The 16,476-nt window shown below is 44.1% G+C and overlaps 4 protein-coding genes across 7 annotated transcripts in view; 2 read left to right on the forward strand and 2 right to left on the reverse strand.

Moving 5' to 3' along the window:
- The window catches only part of LOC143350444 (unc-112-related protein), a 35,046-nt gene extending 27,556 nt beyond the window's left edge, over positions 1 to 7,490 (forward strand). For all 4 annotated transcript variants that reach the window (XM_076782613.1, XM_076782615.1, XM_076782616.1 and 1 more), the window contains 6 exons: positions 2,941 to 3,174; positions 4,011 to 4,279; positions 4,534 to 4,953; positions 5,364 to 5,792; positions 5,902 to 6,351; positions 6,429 to 7,490. In XM_076782613.1, the coding sequence (XP_076638728.1) occupies positions 2,941 to 3,174; positions 4,011 to 4,279; positions 4,534 to 4,953; positions 5,364 to 5,792; positions 5,902 to 6,351; positions 6,429 to 6,629 (2,003 nt within the window). In that variant the 3' untranslated portion in view covers positions 6,630 to 7,490. The remainder of the gene's footprint in view (positions 1 to 2,940; positions 3,175 to 4,010; positions 4,280 to 4,533; positions 4,954 to 5,363; positions 5,793 to 5,901; positions 6,352 to 6,428) is intronic.
- Positions 7,491 to 7,932: 442 nt separating this feature from the next.
- On the reverse strand, positions 7,933 to 9,922 carry Tssk (Testis-specific serine/threonine kinase). Its single transcript, XM_076782502.1, has 4 exons — positions 9,559 to 9,922; positions 9,102 to 9,275; positions 8,352 to 9,017; positions 7,933 to 8,109 (listed from the first exon to the last, which is right to left on the reverse strand). The coding sequence occupies exons 1-4, from the start codon at positions 9,640 to 9,642 to the stop codon at positions 7,933 to 7,935; spliced, it is 1,101 nt and encodes a 366-aa protein (XP_076638617.1). The 5' UTR covers positions 9,643 to 9,922.
- Positions 9,923 to 11,893: 1,971 nt separating this feature from the next.
- Rps25 (ribosomal protein S25) lies at positions 11,894 to 13,001 on the reverse strand. Its single transcript, XM_076782497.1, has 3 exons — positions 12,939 to 13,001; positions 12,322 to 12,414; positions 11,894 to 12,213 (listed from the first exon to the last, which is right to left on the reverse strand). Exons 1-3 carry the CDS (start codon positions 12,939 to 12,941, stop codon positions 11,950 to 11,952), a joined length of 360 nt encoding a protein of 119 aa, XP_076638612.1. The 5' UTR covers positions 12,942 to 13,001; the 3' UTR covers positions 11,894 to 11,949.
- On the forward strand, positions 12,995 to 16,435 carry Znt86d (solute carrier family 30 member 7). The gene is made up of 2 exons (XM_076782474.1): positions 12,995 to 13,356; positions 13,791 to 16,435. The coding sequence occupies exon 2, from the start codon at positions 13,832 to 13,834 to the stop codon at positions 14,894 to 14,896; it is 1,065 nt and encodes a 354-aa protein (XP_076638589.1). The 5' UTR covers positions 12,995 to 13,356; positions 13,791 to 13,831; the 3' UTR covers positions 14,897 to 16,435.
- The last annotated feature ends 41 nt before the right edge of the window (positions 16,436 to 16,476 follow it).

Consider the following 16,476-nt stretch of genomic DNA (forward strand, 5'->3'; position numbering starts at 1 on the left):
AGTACTATTTTATTATTTATAAAGTATTTGCACCGCAATATTACGAGACATAGGACTGCAAAGGATCGAGAAACAATTTACGTTTGAAAGGTTACCAGGTCTCATTTTCTAGCCAAGGCTGTCGCATCGAGCGAGTCGTTTGATCTTTGCGCTTCTGGTTGCACTTTCCGCGGTTGAACTTCCTGCCAGGAAGCGCTCGTCGCCGTGAAATGTCACCGTTGGAAATGCGAGCGCGTGTAACCCACGCCGTATTCAAAAAAATTCTCTAATAGCGAGACCAGACGATTAGCAGCAAGCTTTCTCAATGAAATCATCGACGAATAAATCGCGTCGCTGCTGGAATGCTTAGAATTGCCTCGCAGTTACCTAACGAACGTCCCCCATTTACATAAAAGCCTCGAATGCAGCCGGTGTACTAAGTGCGTCTATTTGAATATATCAGTCCGGGACACGCAGGGCGTCTAGTTTCATTAGAGCTTCGCGGAACTTGTAAATTCGAGGAACGATTTTTTAAACGAGTTTTTCCAGCTTCCGGGCACCGCGTAGAGTCGATTATCGGGTACGTTTACCCTGATCGAAATCGTAGCTCGCGTGGGCAGCGTCGAAGGTCTCGGAGGTCTCGATAGGAGAGCTTCGCAGCGAGTCCTAAAATTCGCGAAATATTTATAGACCGCAGCTGCACGATCGCGCACGGTCTCCTGCCGTGGGAGCACCCGTTTATTCGCTCCTCTCTCGAATCCGACGATTCTGCGTTCGCGTTTTACAGAGAAACGGCTCTCGTCGTGGCACCGGTGGCCGGTGTAACCTAACGGTGCGTAAAATACGCGCGACACGCGGGTCACCCTTGGAAAAAATCATTTCTATTAACGGTACAGCCGCGCGTCGTCCTTTGAATTCGTCGCGCGTCTCGCGATAGGCTCGTCGCGTAGAAAGGCGACCGATTGCCAAGGATCGGAGTGCTTGCTCGAAACCAGTTCGAATATTCTACGAACAGATTGCTTCACACACTCATATATCATTAATCGTCAAGGTTTCTCGTGTGTTTGCACAGTACGCCCCGCGCAATTTAACGATCACGATCGCGTCGAAATTTAGGGATGCTAATTGTTTTAGACTCCGTCGAAATCTCTCTAGAATGAAGGACAAGCCACGAGAATACGATCCGGTTCGTTAAAAGAGACGTGGCCGAATTCTTCGGGGTCCGGAGTCGTTAAATCGCGGGTAACAGCTGTGAAAATTTGTTTTCCAGCGACCCACGTGCGTGTTTCCCCGAACCCGCACAAACGGACCGGTTTTCCACGGTTTTGAGAGGCGAGGGACGAGACCCTCGAGCCAGCCGGCACCCTTGTCGACGTCTTCGCACAAGGGGTTGTCTACTCGGAAGAGAGTGGGCCGCTCGTGCGAAAGAATGGACACAAAAGGAACGGGGGTGCAAAGTCCGGGGCGCGTGTACGAATATCTGTATGCGCGTATGCTACTTGGCCAACACGCACGCACCATTCTACAAAAGGTTGGTCGCGTACCAGCCACCTTCTCGCGGAGGTCGTTCCTCGACGATGGGGAGAGGTGGGCGCGTTCACACGAGCTAGGTACAAATCTTCGTCGTCGTCGTGAACGAGAATCGAAGGGAAAGAAAAGACATGGCCCGAGGCTCGCTCGACGAGAAAGAGGAAGAAGGGCGTGTTCCGATTGTCGCTGGCTTTTCTCCCGTGCAGAAACAAACGTCCGAGGAAGTCTTTTGAAGACGACAGACCCTTTTGTGTCGCACCCCTTCGCCCGAGTACGATTTTATCTTTGCAACAGTTACTGCGAACTAGGGACCGCCGTGTAATTAGTGTATCGCCAGCCACCTTGACTCGCGACAATTATGGGGGTCTTGGACGTTTCTCCGTAATAGCGATACGTAATGAGGGGAACCGATTCAATTCCAAATGCCCCCATCAACCATAAAAAAACGTCGTAAAAAAATTGTGGACGATCTCGAGGCAGCGGGAATTTACATGGAAATTCGATCGTAAAAATTCTGTGTAATAATAACGTAAACAGGACGCTAGGACTCGGCCACGTGGTCGGGTGTAAATCGTCGAACGCAAGACCGCAGTTTGGAAACGTTTTGTGGATTTCTGACGCACATGTCCCGGATACGCGAGTCTGGCGCATCCGTGGAAAGAAAAACAACGCCCTCGGCGTCGCGACTTCTTCGTGCGTCGACGAGGACGAGGGGTTTTAGGCTGCGGTCAGAGACTTGGGAAGTCGTACATTCGCGACCGCAAAAGAAATTAAATCCATGGTGTTATCGTACGGACTGCTCCGAGTCTCGTTTATCCTGGGAAGTCGACGTCGACGACGCACCAACCTTCGGAGAATTTTTATTGCGAGATGAAGAAATCTGAACGATCCATAATTGCGCTCGATACATTTTATTTCGAAGCGTGTACAAGTATGATAGTTTCATGGAGGTATCTGTGAAACTATATTTTACGCACGATTTGACAAGCCATTGTCCCCTGGTGGGTTCGATGGCTCCATTTGCAATAGGTTTTATCGTTATGTTAATAGATCAATTTCCGGATAGTCGGTTATATTGTCCCGTAGCATCGATAATTCCCCCTAGAGAGCCTGTCCCCAATGTCAGCGACGAATTAGGGGTGTTTTCTGTTTCCGGGATCGTCGACGAGTCGCGAAACGGTCAAAGGGGCCGACGATGATGCCAATAAACACGCGCGTCTCTATAACCACCGTGTGTAACGTCGTATCTTCATTGATAAATTGACGTTGGCCCGCCACCCTTTAAGAAGCATTAAACAATCGACCCCCTCCGACCATCAACCAATCGACCGCATCCATCTTCGTGACGCCGTACAATTGCCTCTGATCGACGCGCAGAGATAAGAAGAAACGTATCTATATTAACCGTTCGGTTATTTTTCCTGTTCGCAGACTTCACCATGGATTGGTCCGATCACGCGCTATGGTGGCCCGACAGAAATCACTGGCTGATCAGAACGAGAAGCACCCTCGATCAGTATGGCGTCGCCGCGGATGCCCGTCTTCACTTCACGCCGATGCACAAAACCATCACGGTGCAGTTGCCGAACATGACCTGTCGCGACTGCAAGGTCGACTTCTCCGTCAAGACATTCAACGCCGTCATCAACTTGTGCAAGGAATTAGGCGAGTTGCTTCTCTATTCGTTGACCCTCGACCGGAGTTTGGAAGTATTTGTTACACGACCGACAGTGTGGGATCGCTTTAATAGTTATCGCGAGGATAAACGGAGCGTTTGAATCGAAGTGGCGAGAGGGTGGACAAATTTAGGGGAGCTAAACATTCCGCTAGGAACACGATACGTTACTTAAATTCGTCCGACGCGTATTACGCGAGATTATTTAAATCCTGCTCCATCGATTGCAAAATTCAACGTCGAAAGTTGCGAGCCGTGAAACATTTTCGACGGCGTGAAACGAATTGCAAGGCCGACGCTTTAAAAGTGGAATTCTTGCGCAATGCTCTTATCGCGGCGGAGTTAATTACTCTCGGTAACGAAATAAAATTGTAAAATTGTCAGTCACGCGAAGGTCGCCGGTCCCTTCTTGCCTGAACTTCACCGCCGTCGAGCAGCGAGGACCTTTTTAATCAAAGAAATGGTTTGTCGCGATAATGAAGGCATTATATCGCGGTTTTCTATTTTTCAACCGAGAAAGACGATTCATCGATCAATCTCTCTGGCTCGTATACCTTCGTAAGCTAGAGAATAAGAAAAATAACTCTCGTAATAACTCATCCGCATCGTCGTAATGGTTATTAAAGTCACGGTTTCTTATTTTTTGTCCACGTAGTCGCGGACAGATAACCTCGTCGATAGCCTTCCGCGTGTCATGCTCGCAAATAGACGCTGTGTCGTAAGCTCATTCCCGCGGCCATTATTTCCACGTAACTCTTTCGTTACGTGCAAACCAACTTCCGAAAGTTCTCTCTAAACGAGACCCATCGGTCTCGGTGCGTTTTAGGTATCAGACACCCGGAGGAGCTGTCGTTTTGCAAACCGCTCGAGCCGAGTCACCTGAAACACAATTTAAAAGACCTCCCGGACAAAAAGAAGATCGAGAACCAGAAAAACGGGCACTGGAACGTGCCGGCGGACACGAACACCTTCATTCCCGTCAGCCAGAGTCCCAGGGGATCGACGGGTAGCCTGGACCAAAGCAGCGCTTTCATGTGCGCACCGGTCACACCCAACAACAGAAATCACAGCACTCCGATCAGCTCGCCTGTCTCGGTTAGTACGAACACTCTAGACTATGGTAAAAATACCAGAGCGTAGGACCTGTTATGGTAATAAATAATCCTCGATCGAGTCGATCGCCGCGGCTATGATTTATCGGCGTCGACCTATCATTACCGTTGGCGGAGCCGCTCGTCTCGGAAAACTAATTTGCTTCTCGCGAAACGGGTCCGTTTTCCCGGCCTCCGGGAACACGTGATCGTCAAACGATCGACCGTGCTAACTTTTTCTCCCGTTGCGTTGTCCAGCAAACCGGTACGTGGAAGAGGAACAACAACTCGTCGAGTTTCGGCAGCACCGGCTCGTTCAACGCAAACAACAGCACGATAGGCACGGAAACGTTGAACCGCGGTCTGTCCAAGATCCTGGCGCAGAGCGTCGACTGGGTCGCGCCGGAAATGTGGGCGAAAGTGGTCAGGCCGAAGAATCTCGTGGAACGCGCCAGAATGAACGTCGCTTGGCTCGACTCGTCCCTCTCGATCATGGAGCAGGGCATCCGCGAATTCGACACCCTCAGGCTGAAGTTCAAGTTCTACTCGTTCTATGACCTGAACCCGAAAACCGACGCCGTCAGGATCAACATGATTTACGAGCAGGCCAAGTGGCAGTTGCTGTCCGAGGAGATTGACTGCACCGAGGAGGAGATGCTCATGTTCGCCGCGTTACAGGTACGGAAACGCCCGTTTTCTCCGCGAGCTACCGCGATCGTTTACGCGGCGACGGTTTCACGATCCAAACATCCGGTGCCCGTGGACCAAATCGATCTACGCGGATCCACGTGCAGAGCGACGGACAGAAATAACTCGACCAGGGTTTCGATATCTTTTCTCCGTCCGTTGCGACGAGTAGTCGATTAGCTCTGATTCGAAACGGCAAAATAAAAGTATATCCGTGAAATGAAATTGAGTGGATTAGAAACTCCCACGCGGCGCGATTCGCATGCAAATCTCGTCTGTTTAAGTCGATCGGGAGAAGAGAACGTTCGCGTCGTTTTTCCGATACGCCTACCCGATTTCTCGGTCGCCGAGCATAACGATAAAAGGAGCGTGTCGACGTAATTGGTATTCCGTGTTCGCAGTTGCAAGTGAATCTCCAGGCGAGCGTGCCGCAACCGAATTACGACAGCAACGGCGCCTCCTCGCCCGTCGAGGACGACATTGACGCGGCCTTGACGGACCTGCAGGTCACCCTCGAGGGCAGCAACATCAGCAACGGGCCCAGCGACATCACCCAGGTCCCCGAGCTCTGCGATTACCTGCGCTTCTACAAGACGAGGTTCTTGAATCTGACGGGCTTCAAATACTACTGGGTCACGTGCAGAGACCTTCAGCTCAGGTTGTACAAGACCAAGGAGAAGACCAACAGCACAGAGTCACCTGCCTACGTGATCAACTTGCACGGATGCGAGGTCACGCCGGACGTCTATCTCTCGCATGGACGCTACGGAATCAGGCTCGATGTGCCAAGCGCCGAGGGAATGACCCAGATGTGGATCAGATGCGACAATGTGAGTTACACCTCCGCCAGATTATCACCGCCTACGCTGTTATTCGGAAGAGCATGTCTTTTCGTCGGACTTTTCTCAAATACCTGAAATAACTCGACACTTGTTGCAGGAACAACAATACGCAAAGTGGATGGCGGCGTGTAGATTGGCCGCGAAGGGTCGCACCCTCGCGGACGCGTCCTACGAGAGCGAAGTGAACAGCATCGCGGCTTTTCTGCAACTGCAGAGGCCTGCACGCGCGCCCGCGATCGATCCAAATTCCCACGTGATCATTCCAGAGAACTACGTGGCCTTAAAGTTCGCGAAGAAATTCAAAGGAAAGTTGGTTCAGAGGATCTTGGAAGCGCACGCAAACGTCAAAGATCTTCCTTTGATCAAAGCCAAGCTGAACTATATCAAAGCCTGGCAGTCTCTCCCCGAGTACGGTATCTCCCTGTTCGTGGTTAGATTCACCGGGAAGAGCAAAGACGAGCTGCTGGGTATCGCTAACAATAGACTGATGCGAATGGAGCTTCACAGTGGCGATCACTTGAAAACATGGAGACTCAACAGCATAAAGGTAAGCGGATACTTGAACGGACAGTTTCCGCGCCAGAGGGCTCGTACCTTTTGTTAAACGTTATTTCGCTTCGGCAGGCGTGGAACGTGAACTGGGAGGTGAAACACATGATGGTCCAATTCGAGGAGGAGAATATAATTTTCGAGTGTCAGTCCGCGGACTGTAAAGTCATTCACGAGTTTATCGGTGGGTATATATTTCTATCGATGCGATCGAAGGAGGCGAATCAAACGTTGAACGAGGAGATGTTCCACAAGCTGACCGGTGGATGGGTTTAAGGGGCCGCCGTGCAGCGATCGAGACGAGCAAACGAAAGCACAGAATCTGTTTCTAAGGGCTTCGGGCTTTGTCGTTCCCTCCAGGGCCGCGCTCGTTGGCTGACATTTGTATAAAACACTCGACTCTATATTTAGAGACGCTTTATTATAGTATTTGTAAATAGGAAACCTATCTCGCGGATAGGGGACAACTAGATTTTAGCGGATTTATCGTACGCACGAGATATACGATCGTGAACGTGTTGGATAACAGGTTGATGGCGAGTTACTTTTGTACGCGATGAAAGAGTAATATGCAGTTTACGACCGCTAAAATCGTGCGACAGAATACGAGGCGTAACGTATTTCGTAATCGAGCGAAACACGCACAACGATCGACCCACGAATGAATATACCGCGCCCTTTTCTACACGCGACGCCGTTGATTAAGGTCATGAACGAATTAACGTTTTTTCCAACGATAAGCGCGTTTCCCTTTCTCTGGCCTCGACCTCTCTAAACGACGACGTTCTCGATGATTTTTCGGTTGCCAGGTCCATCTTTCTCGGGCAGATACATGTATTTTTTCACAGCATGGGGTGCTATGCCGGGAGAGATCGACTTCGAGACGCGACAACGCAGTGAATCGTGTAAATTATTTGTTGTTTTAATGTAAACTATATATAAATATATATATATATTAAAATAATCGTTATAGCATCTTTAGCGGTAAATACATCATATTAACTAAGCTTTTGATCGGTGTAACCATTTCTAGTAAATAATAATTCAAGGAAAAAGTAAAGAGTTAAACTATCGTAATGTAACGAACGTATTGTATAAATTGTGTACGCGTGGAAATAGAATATTTACCAAATCTGACCAACTTTAACTTCCGATCGTTTTTGGATGGATGATAAGCATTTTTAGCTCGAAATTTTAATATATATAAAGAATATTTACTTGTAGCGTGTAACCAGAAGAGTATAGTTTTGTATATTGATAGAAGCTAGGTGTACAATAAACTTAATTATTATTAACCCGTGGACTCGTTGGTAGAGCTTCGTTTTGGGTCAAAATGGCGGGCGTGGGTGGCTCCGAGTTTCCGGTTAATTTCACAGAATACGCGCCATTGAAATCGTAAAATTCTTTATTAAAGTATGGGTTATTAAAAATCATGTATACAAGTCGACAATAATCGAGGAAGTAAAACAAAATGTATTATAAATATCTGCATCTCGAACGGCGCGGAAATCCCTGGGCATCTCGTCGACGTTCGGTGCACAAACGGTGCTGGTTCATCCCTGTCGGTCTGACTTCCCCTTCACTCGACGGCGCACAACGTATTTTTCCCCGAATTGTCCATGGACTTTACGCCGCTGCCCTGATTTTTATTCTCGGAATTCTTGAACGACGGCAACCCTCTCGCTACCACGGGAACGTTGCAACCACCCGCTGCGCCCGCTCCAACCATGTTTCCACCACCTCCGCCTCCGCATACCTGAATCAAAGTAAAATTCCTTTCATGGGCATCCGGCTATCCGTTTACTACTAATTCCTTCGCCCATGACGAACTATTTTATTTCACAGTGACTTTAAAAGAAACTTGTTTTCTTTTTTATAAGAGGCGTCAAGGCTATACGATATTTTTAAGCACGTTAATAGATTCACAGCCCTGGGAATGGGAACATTTATTTAGAGCATAGATAATTCCGATGGATCGATCGAATGAATAAAATTCACCTGCGGATGAATAGGGGGTGCCGAGTGCACGAGTCGTCCAGCAAGAGGACCGGGTTTTTCTTTCTTGGCGCGCACCCACTCGTGACCCAGGACCCTCTCCAGAGTTAGCCTGAGGGTGATGTCCGGTTCTAGGATGTGCTTGACGATGCTCTTTGCCAACGCGGACACTACCCCCCGTACACGCGAGCGGAACATCCAGTTCCTCGACATCTGGTCCTTCAATAGTTTCTTGAGATTCGTGTCGTCGAAAGGCATAGAGGCGTTCAGCATGATGAACAGAATGATCCCTAGGGACCAGACGTCCGCCAGCTTCGGGTTGTATGGGGTGCCGGATACGACTTCCGGTGCAGCGTAGGCCGCGGAGCCGCAGTAAGTCTCGCTGAGGACGCGTCTGCCGTCGTGGTCGACGCAGAACCTCGCGAATCCAAAGTCCGCCAGCTTCACGTTGAACTTCCTGGAGAGAAGGATGTTCTCGCACTTGAGGTCACGGTGGGCGATGTTCTTCCCGTGGAGATAATAAAGGCCAGAAGCCATCTGTCTGAACCAAAGCTTCGATTGCTGTTCAGGCACGACGCCGTTCTTTTTCACGAAGTCCAGGAGGTCGCCATTGTCGGCGCAACGCATGAAAATGAAGACCCTCGGGCCGCGCTGCAATATACTGTGCACCTAGAAATGTTTCGTGTCTGAACGCGCGTCGACGGAGTTACCATTTACCCCCTGTTATTTACTGCACGCTAAACGTCGTCTTACTTGAATAATATGAGGATTTTCAATTTTTGTGAGGATCTCGAGCTCGCGGGGGAAGAACTTGTTGAGGAAATCACGGGGTGCTTTCTCTTTGTCGAATATCTTACAGGCTAACCGTAGTTTCTTGGAGCTGGTCCCGTCCACGTACTCGGCCAGGTGCACGGTCGCGTACGAACCCTAACGTTTATAAAGTTCCAGCGACCACGGTCGAATTTGTACGGTGAAAATGAGAAGAACGCGAGATGAATTATAAACGATACGGGACAGTAATGATCCTAAATAACGTTGTGAGAAATTGCGGTGTAATGATAATGATTCGATGCAAGGGTAAAAAGATACTTGGGTCGCGGCAAAAGGAGGACGGAACAATGTTGCACGGTGAAGGAAGAAAGTAATAAGCAGATGGGAGTTGGAAGAGGTTAACGAACAGGTGGAGGATAGAGGGTTGGGGGTAAATAACCTGTCCAATCTTTTTGCCAATCAGATAGCCTCGCTGCTCAAGAGCGTTCACCTCCGAATTTCGGGGGCTGAGTCGCGTGGCCATACCAGGGGATCTTCATTGGACTTTCGATCCTGATAACGAATAACTGGTTCTTCTTCTTCTTTGCTCGGCTTCTCCACCTCCTTTCCGGTTCTTATATCGCGTTCCTGTTACTTATTCAATGTCAGGCCGAACTCGTTGTCTTCCTTATCGTCCTTGAAACGTCTGCACGCACACTCCTTAAATTTGATCGAATTTTTTCGTGACGGATCTGCGGTTCGTGCCCCGTCTAGGAGCCGAGAAACAACTCGCGGGTTATTTTACGTCGATGTAACCACGTCAGGGGTCCGTTCTGTCATTTCATATGGCTGCGTGCACTAGAATTTTGAGCGTCGAGACCAGCTTATACCTGGTACGGAACGGGGCAAAGGAAAAGATCCGTGTCTCATTCGAACACAGCCATTATACTTAGAAACAACAAACAGTTGACCCGCAAGCACGATCGCGCCATGACTAGCTTCGATTTTCAAACATGTTCACGGTGTACACGTCGGTGACACGGATTCGTCCGGTGCACAGAAAATGTCACGATTCCTCTTCTTCTTCACGTTACGCTTCCGGTTCGTACGCGGCCGAAACGCTATACGTACTTAAACTTTAAATGCCAAGAAACAATCGTCACGTGTATCACCGTTTCTGCGATCTATGGGACTATAGGTTAGATATATCAAAATTTATTCTCGTAACGTAACGTTATGCATTTAATAAATAATACTTAAACTCTTGGATCGATGATCTAGTATGAATAACGAATACTGAAAGACTGTTGATAGAATATTATTCATATCTCATATACTATCGTGTCTAGATTAGGAGTACCGGAATTTACTCATAAAATGCAATCATTCCTATGTAATAAATAATAGTTGAATGCTTGAATCGCTAATCAATTCACGATAATTAGTTTTAACTAACTGTTAAAGGAGTATAGCTATTCGCGGCACTATTTAAATGAAAACACTAGCGCCATCTACGAAGAGAACGTCCAAGTTTATCGAGAAATAGTTCGTTACCAGCAACGCTAGATGGCACTTATTTACCGACCTCAAACCCTCTGGTGTTAAAACGCCCAAGTTTGTCGTGGAATAGTTCGTTATCGTCAACGTTAGATGGCACCTATTTCCCGCCGTCACGCCATCTATTGCTAAAACGCCCAAGTTTGTCGTGGAATAGTTCGTATCATCCACGCTAAATGGATTTCTCGAAAAACTTGGGCTTTTTAGCACCAGGGGGCCTGAGGTCGGTAAATAAGCGACTTCTAGCGTTGATGGTAACGAGCTATTGCACGCCACAATACAAACCACCGCTTTCAAATCACTGCTCCTTAATTTACTAATTACGCCTTTCCTGGAATTAATATATGAACTTTTAGAGTTTAAGAATATAGTATAGACCATTGACAAGATTCAGGGATACCTGTTTTAGCCATCCCATGTGTTATTAAATAGTTATTAACCAATATCGAAAGTCTGTACACTGTTTTTAACCTTTTAACGCAACACCTTAGGGATCTATCGCTAATAACTAATTAATTAGAGGAAGGAGCGTTGCAAAATTGGTCCTTGAATGTTTCCAGGGATGTCTATCGATTTAAGCAGACAATAGTACAGCCGTAAATGTTACGACTTCCGATATTCATTAATAACGTCTTAATTACTGGCGGAATGGTTCTAAAAACTATCCTTGAATCTTGCCAAGGGTCTATACTATATTATTCGATTCTAAAAGTTCATATTTTAATCCCAGGAAATGAGTTATTAATGAATAATCAAGGTAAGTATGCAGTGTGTATCAGGAGTAGAAGTGGGGGTAGCTGTACTCCGTTTTTAGTTCGAAACCCGTTCTTAGATGGCGATACTATTCGTTTGCACCAAATCGTGGGGGGCGAGAGGGGATCTGTACTCCGGATAGTACGAATCCCGTTCTTAGATGGCGATACTATACGTTTGCACCAAATCGTGGGGGGCGAGAGGGGATCTGTACTCCGGATAGTACGAATCCCGTTCTTAGATGGCGATACTATACATCGTCACCAAATCGTGGGGGGCGAGAGGGGGTTTGAGGTCGAAAAATGAGCGTCATCTAGCGTTGAAATAACGAACTATTTCCCGAAAAATACGTGAGATTTTCCCACTGATTACCATCCATAAGGGGAGGCCAAACCCTAACTTCGGTACGATAGTCACATTAGATTACAAAAGACCATAAGGTATAAAGTCAAAATTTATTTATTAGAAGGATTATTAAATTAGGGTTTTGTTTTATTGAAATTTTTTATTGAACGAATTTATACATAGCGCAGGAACGAAATTACGCAGCCGGATCATCACCCTTGGTAGTTCGTGTGTAGATCAATTGGGCATGGTGTTGAACGACTTGTTTGATGAATCCGTTCTGTTGCAGTTCAATCAGTGCCCTTCTGGCGAGAGATCCGCGGATCTTTAACCTTTCACTAACGACCGATGGTGTGATTAATTTGTACATAGTTACTTCTTTTTGCAGTTTCTCATATGTGCTTTTGTCGAACAGTACTTGGTTGTTTAATTTGTCGCGAACTTTTCCTTTGGACCACTTCTACAATAAAAAATAGTTTTCCAAGATTACACATGGTAATTGCAATGACAGTCAATCTATTAAAGACTTCATAGGTATGAATTTAAAGTAGGGAAAGATTATACAAACCTTCTTTTTAGCTTTTCCACCAGATCCTCCTTCCTTCTTTTTCTGCGTCTTCTGTGGTTGCTTCGAAGACCCCTTCGTATCTTTCTTAGGCGGCTGAAATAAAAAATAATAATATATGACATGTCCAAAGAATCTAAATATTAAATTTTCCTGTCAACTATTAATCAGACTCATTAAATCAGTATAGTTTGCTATCACGTTATCGTTCCAGCATGAAATTATCATCATTATATGTTAATTGAAAACAAATATCAATCGCTATGAATATACTTAACAATAGTAATGTGTACGTCGAGAAATTGATTACCGTGTCAACAAAACAAGCATACAAGAATAGTGTAGAGATGTTCACGCGTTAAGTTAACTTAGAAGTAATTGCAAATGAACATAAAAGATTCACGATTAAATTCTTTGAACGTGTTGTATACACCATGTGGACGAAGACGTTGACAAAGATTATCTTCTCGATTACACATAACATTTACGAAGAACTCGATCAATTTTTCAAAGAAAATTATCATAACACATAGTCGTAAACTTCTGTTCACTCACAAAATTACTTGATGCAAATATAATTAAAAATAGAAAGGAAAAACGTTCTTTGGAAGCGTACTCACCATGATGACTGTCTACTCGGAAAGAAAGGGAAGTGAATAGGTCACCATCTTTAATGGTTATTTCATTCGGACACTGCGTTGGTCAATGTCATTACCGAAATAGACTGAAAATTGAAGGAAATAAAATAATAATGAGTGAACGAATTAATGGAAAAATTAAGTTAATGGTTATATTGTACGATTATTAGAAAGTATATAAAAATCGGTTTACACGTGTCACTAATAAAATAGTGTCGAGCTGTCAGTCGCTCAGGAGTGGCTGTACCGTGTCAAGCATGGCGCTACGCCGAGTGTTTTCACGTCTCGATATTTCTTACCTTTGACGCGCCAGCAAAATGTATTTGCTTTAAGAATACCCTTCACTATCGTTAAATTCATCACGAGTCTTCATTTGTACATCCAATTTCGTACTGGAAAGGTAATTACTTTACAATAGAAACATTTATGTAAGGTTAAGATGCCTTTCACCGTCGCTACATGTCATTTGTATTTTTATTTAACTTAATCTATAAACGATAAATGTGCAATTTGAATAAATTAATCGATGGCAAACTAGCAGCTAGTCCTAAATGAGATTTTTAAGTGAAGAAAGCATTATGTTACATTATTATCGAGTGTCATTAACTGATAAGCGAACGTGTCTCTAATCAGCTGGACAATCATCGGTTTACCTTCCACATATTTTTGATTATGTTCGACGATTGCCTTCTTTGAACTATAAAATTTTTATTTAAACGCCTGAATTACCGTGTAAATAGCATTCGATAAAAAGTTCAGTCACAAAAATAGTATTTCAAACGAACATATGCAAAATCCGGAGTTACCACAAAATCGTGTTTCTTTTTATTACAGGATAACGTGACTGATAGAAGCAGCCCTGGCACTGTTGCAAAATGCTTCCACTTACGCACAAGGATTCAAGAAACCTTGTTAGCCGGATAAAGGAGAAGTTATTAAGTTGGAAACGTCTAATATTTTCTGATAAAAATACTAGGAATTTGTTTTTATTTCTTCTGCTCAATTTGTCCTTTGCATTTATCGAATTACTGTACGGAGTATGGACAAATAGTTTGGGTTTAATATCGGATAGTTTTCACATGTTCTTTGATTGCACTGGTTTACTATTTGGCTTGGCCGCATCTGTTATAACTAAGTGGAGAGCAAACGAACGATATTCTTATGGCTATGTCAGAGCAGAAGTCTTGGGAGGGTTTGTTAATGCTCTACTTTTATTTTTTATTGCCCTTTTCATAATGTCAGAGGCTGTTGAAAGATCCATAGAACCCCCAGAGATAAAACACGAGAGGCTTTTGGTTGTATCTATTATGGGATTGATAGTTAATTTAGTAGGAATATACGTGTTCCATCATGGGCATGGGCATGGCCATGGTGGGGGTCATGGCCATTCTCATTCTCATTCTCATTCTCACAGTGACCATGGTCATTCTCACTCGAATCACACTCACAGCCACGATCATCACGATATTGAAATTGATCCCTCCTTCAGTGGTACAAACTCTCAGATTATGAAAGGAGTTTTCCTGCATATCTTAGCAGACACTCTAGGATCTGTAGGTGTAATTGTATCAGCAGTGCTGATGCGCCTGTTTGGTTGGTTTATAGCCGATCCGATTTGTTCTATGTTGATTTCATTATTGATAGTTTTAAGTGTGCTTTCATTAATGAAAGATTCATGGGAAATATTAATGCAAAGGCAACCAGCAGCATTGGATCATGTTCTGCCACAGTGTTATAACAAGGTGACTCAACTGGCTGGGGTATATAGTGTACAAGAACCACATTTTTGGACATTGTGTTCGGACGTTTATGTCGGGTGTTTAAAATTAGAAGTGGCTAGAACAGTAGAGCCGAAATACGTTGTAGCGCATACGCAAATGATATTCCAAGCAGCTGGGATAAGGCATCTAACGGTCCAACTGGATTACGCACCTATGTGATCTACAAAAAACGTGCATGTCATAAAGTGTTCTTATAAGTGCTCCAAGACTGTATTTGTTTGCGGAGTCTGTCAAAAGCAAGCAAGGAACACTGCATTAGTGCAAAATATTTCTGCCATTTTAAAGTTGTGCAGATGCATTGTTTTGAGTAATAGTGAATACCATCTTGGATTACAAATTGTTTAAGAATATATTCGGTTATTAAAATCTGTGGAAGCGATTGATATAATTGTATCATCATATTCCTAAGGATTGTATTACAATTTCATTTCAAAGTTCATTCCTCTTTTTGTTAATGTACATATAAATATCAGCTCATTTACTTTTGTCAACTACACTCCTTTCCAACCAAAAGCCAAGAGTAATGATTTGTATTATTTATTAAAGTCTTTGTATCAAATTGCATTTAAAGCTTAGAAATTATTGGTGTACAGCATTCAGACTTTTTTATCTTTGTAAGACTAATTTATGTCACATCAATAACTTTCTGTATATTACTGTTTGTAATGTAAAATCCGAACTATGATCAAGCGCGTGCAAAAACGTAGAAAGAAAAAACATTGTGTTTGCACATAATTATAGTGGCCAAACTCATTTGCAGACAGCTGTGGACAGCTAGTCATTGCCACGTGAAATCTGTGAAATATATACATATATATAAATGCAATTTTACAAAATGTAATATAAATTGATATTCTTACGTTTATACGGAGTTATGCTTTCCTCAAAATCGTATTTATTTTGTACATTCTGTTTGTGTAAAATAAAATCGATATCAAGAAATTCGCTCGCACTTACCGCGTATTGATGATCGTTTCACAGCAGTGTGTCTGTACTTACGAAATACAGTGTAGAAGCATCCAGTAAATGAATTACTATTAATATCAAAATAACTATACTGTAGAAAAATTTGTTTAGAAACTGGCCGGTAAAGATTGTTTGTAATATTGGAGTTGATTGTCGTTGATCGAAACGGAACTACGAGAACTCATTAATTCAACTATCCCATTAGTACGCATAATTTTTTATTACATATTTTATAAATACGCAACAAAGTGACAAGAGTCATTTATCATGTTTCATCGTTTTCACCAGCATTGTAACGTCTTCGAATGGCGATTGCCGAATTAGATTAACGAAAGATTTATAACTATAAATCGTAAGCGTGATCAGGACATTCCACGTAATCGAGATATATGATTTGTATACTTGAAGTTGTGATGACGTAAGCCAAAAAATTAATGCAAACTTATAGGAATAACGCGAAGGATTTTTGTATCGAGATACTGTATCAACGTGCATGTGTAAAACGATCAAATACTTTGCGATCCGATATGACCGGTACAATCTCCGAATTGAAAATGAACATTGTTACGTTTTATCAGCGTTATTGTATAGATGAACGATCAAAGAGAATGTCCTCAGTATTGAGAGAGTGTAAATAAACAGGAATACTTGTACTAATAATAATTTGTGGTTCATTCTCTGTTGGTCGACTAGGAGTGATCTGTCTCTTGTATAAATAAATTTATTTCTCCTCATCGAGTCTATGCGCGTTTACTTTCGATCGAAACGGGGGA

The sequence above is a fragment of the Colletes latitarsis genome, chromosome 14 (genome assembly GCF_051014445.1).
Source record: "Colletes latitarsis isolate SP2378_abdomen chromosome 14, iyColLati1, whole genome shotgun sequence".
Taxonomy (NCBI): domain Eukaryota; kingdom Metazoa; phylum Arthropoda; class Insecta; order Hymenoptera; family Colletidae; genus Colletes; species Colletes latitarsis.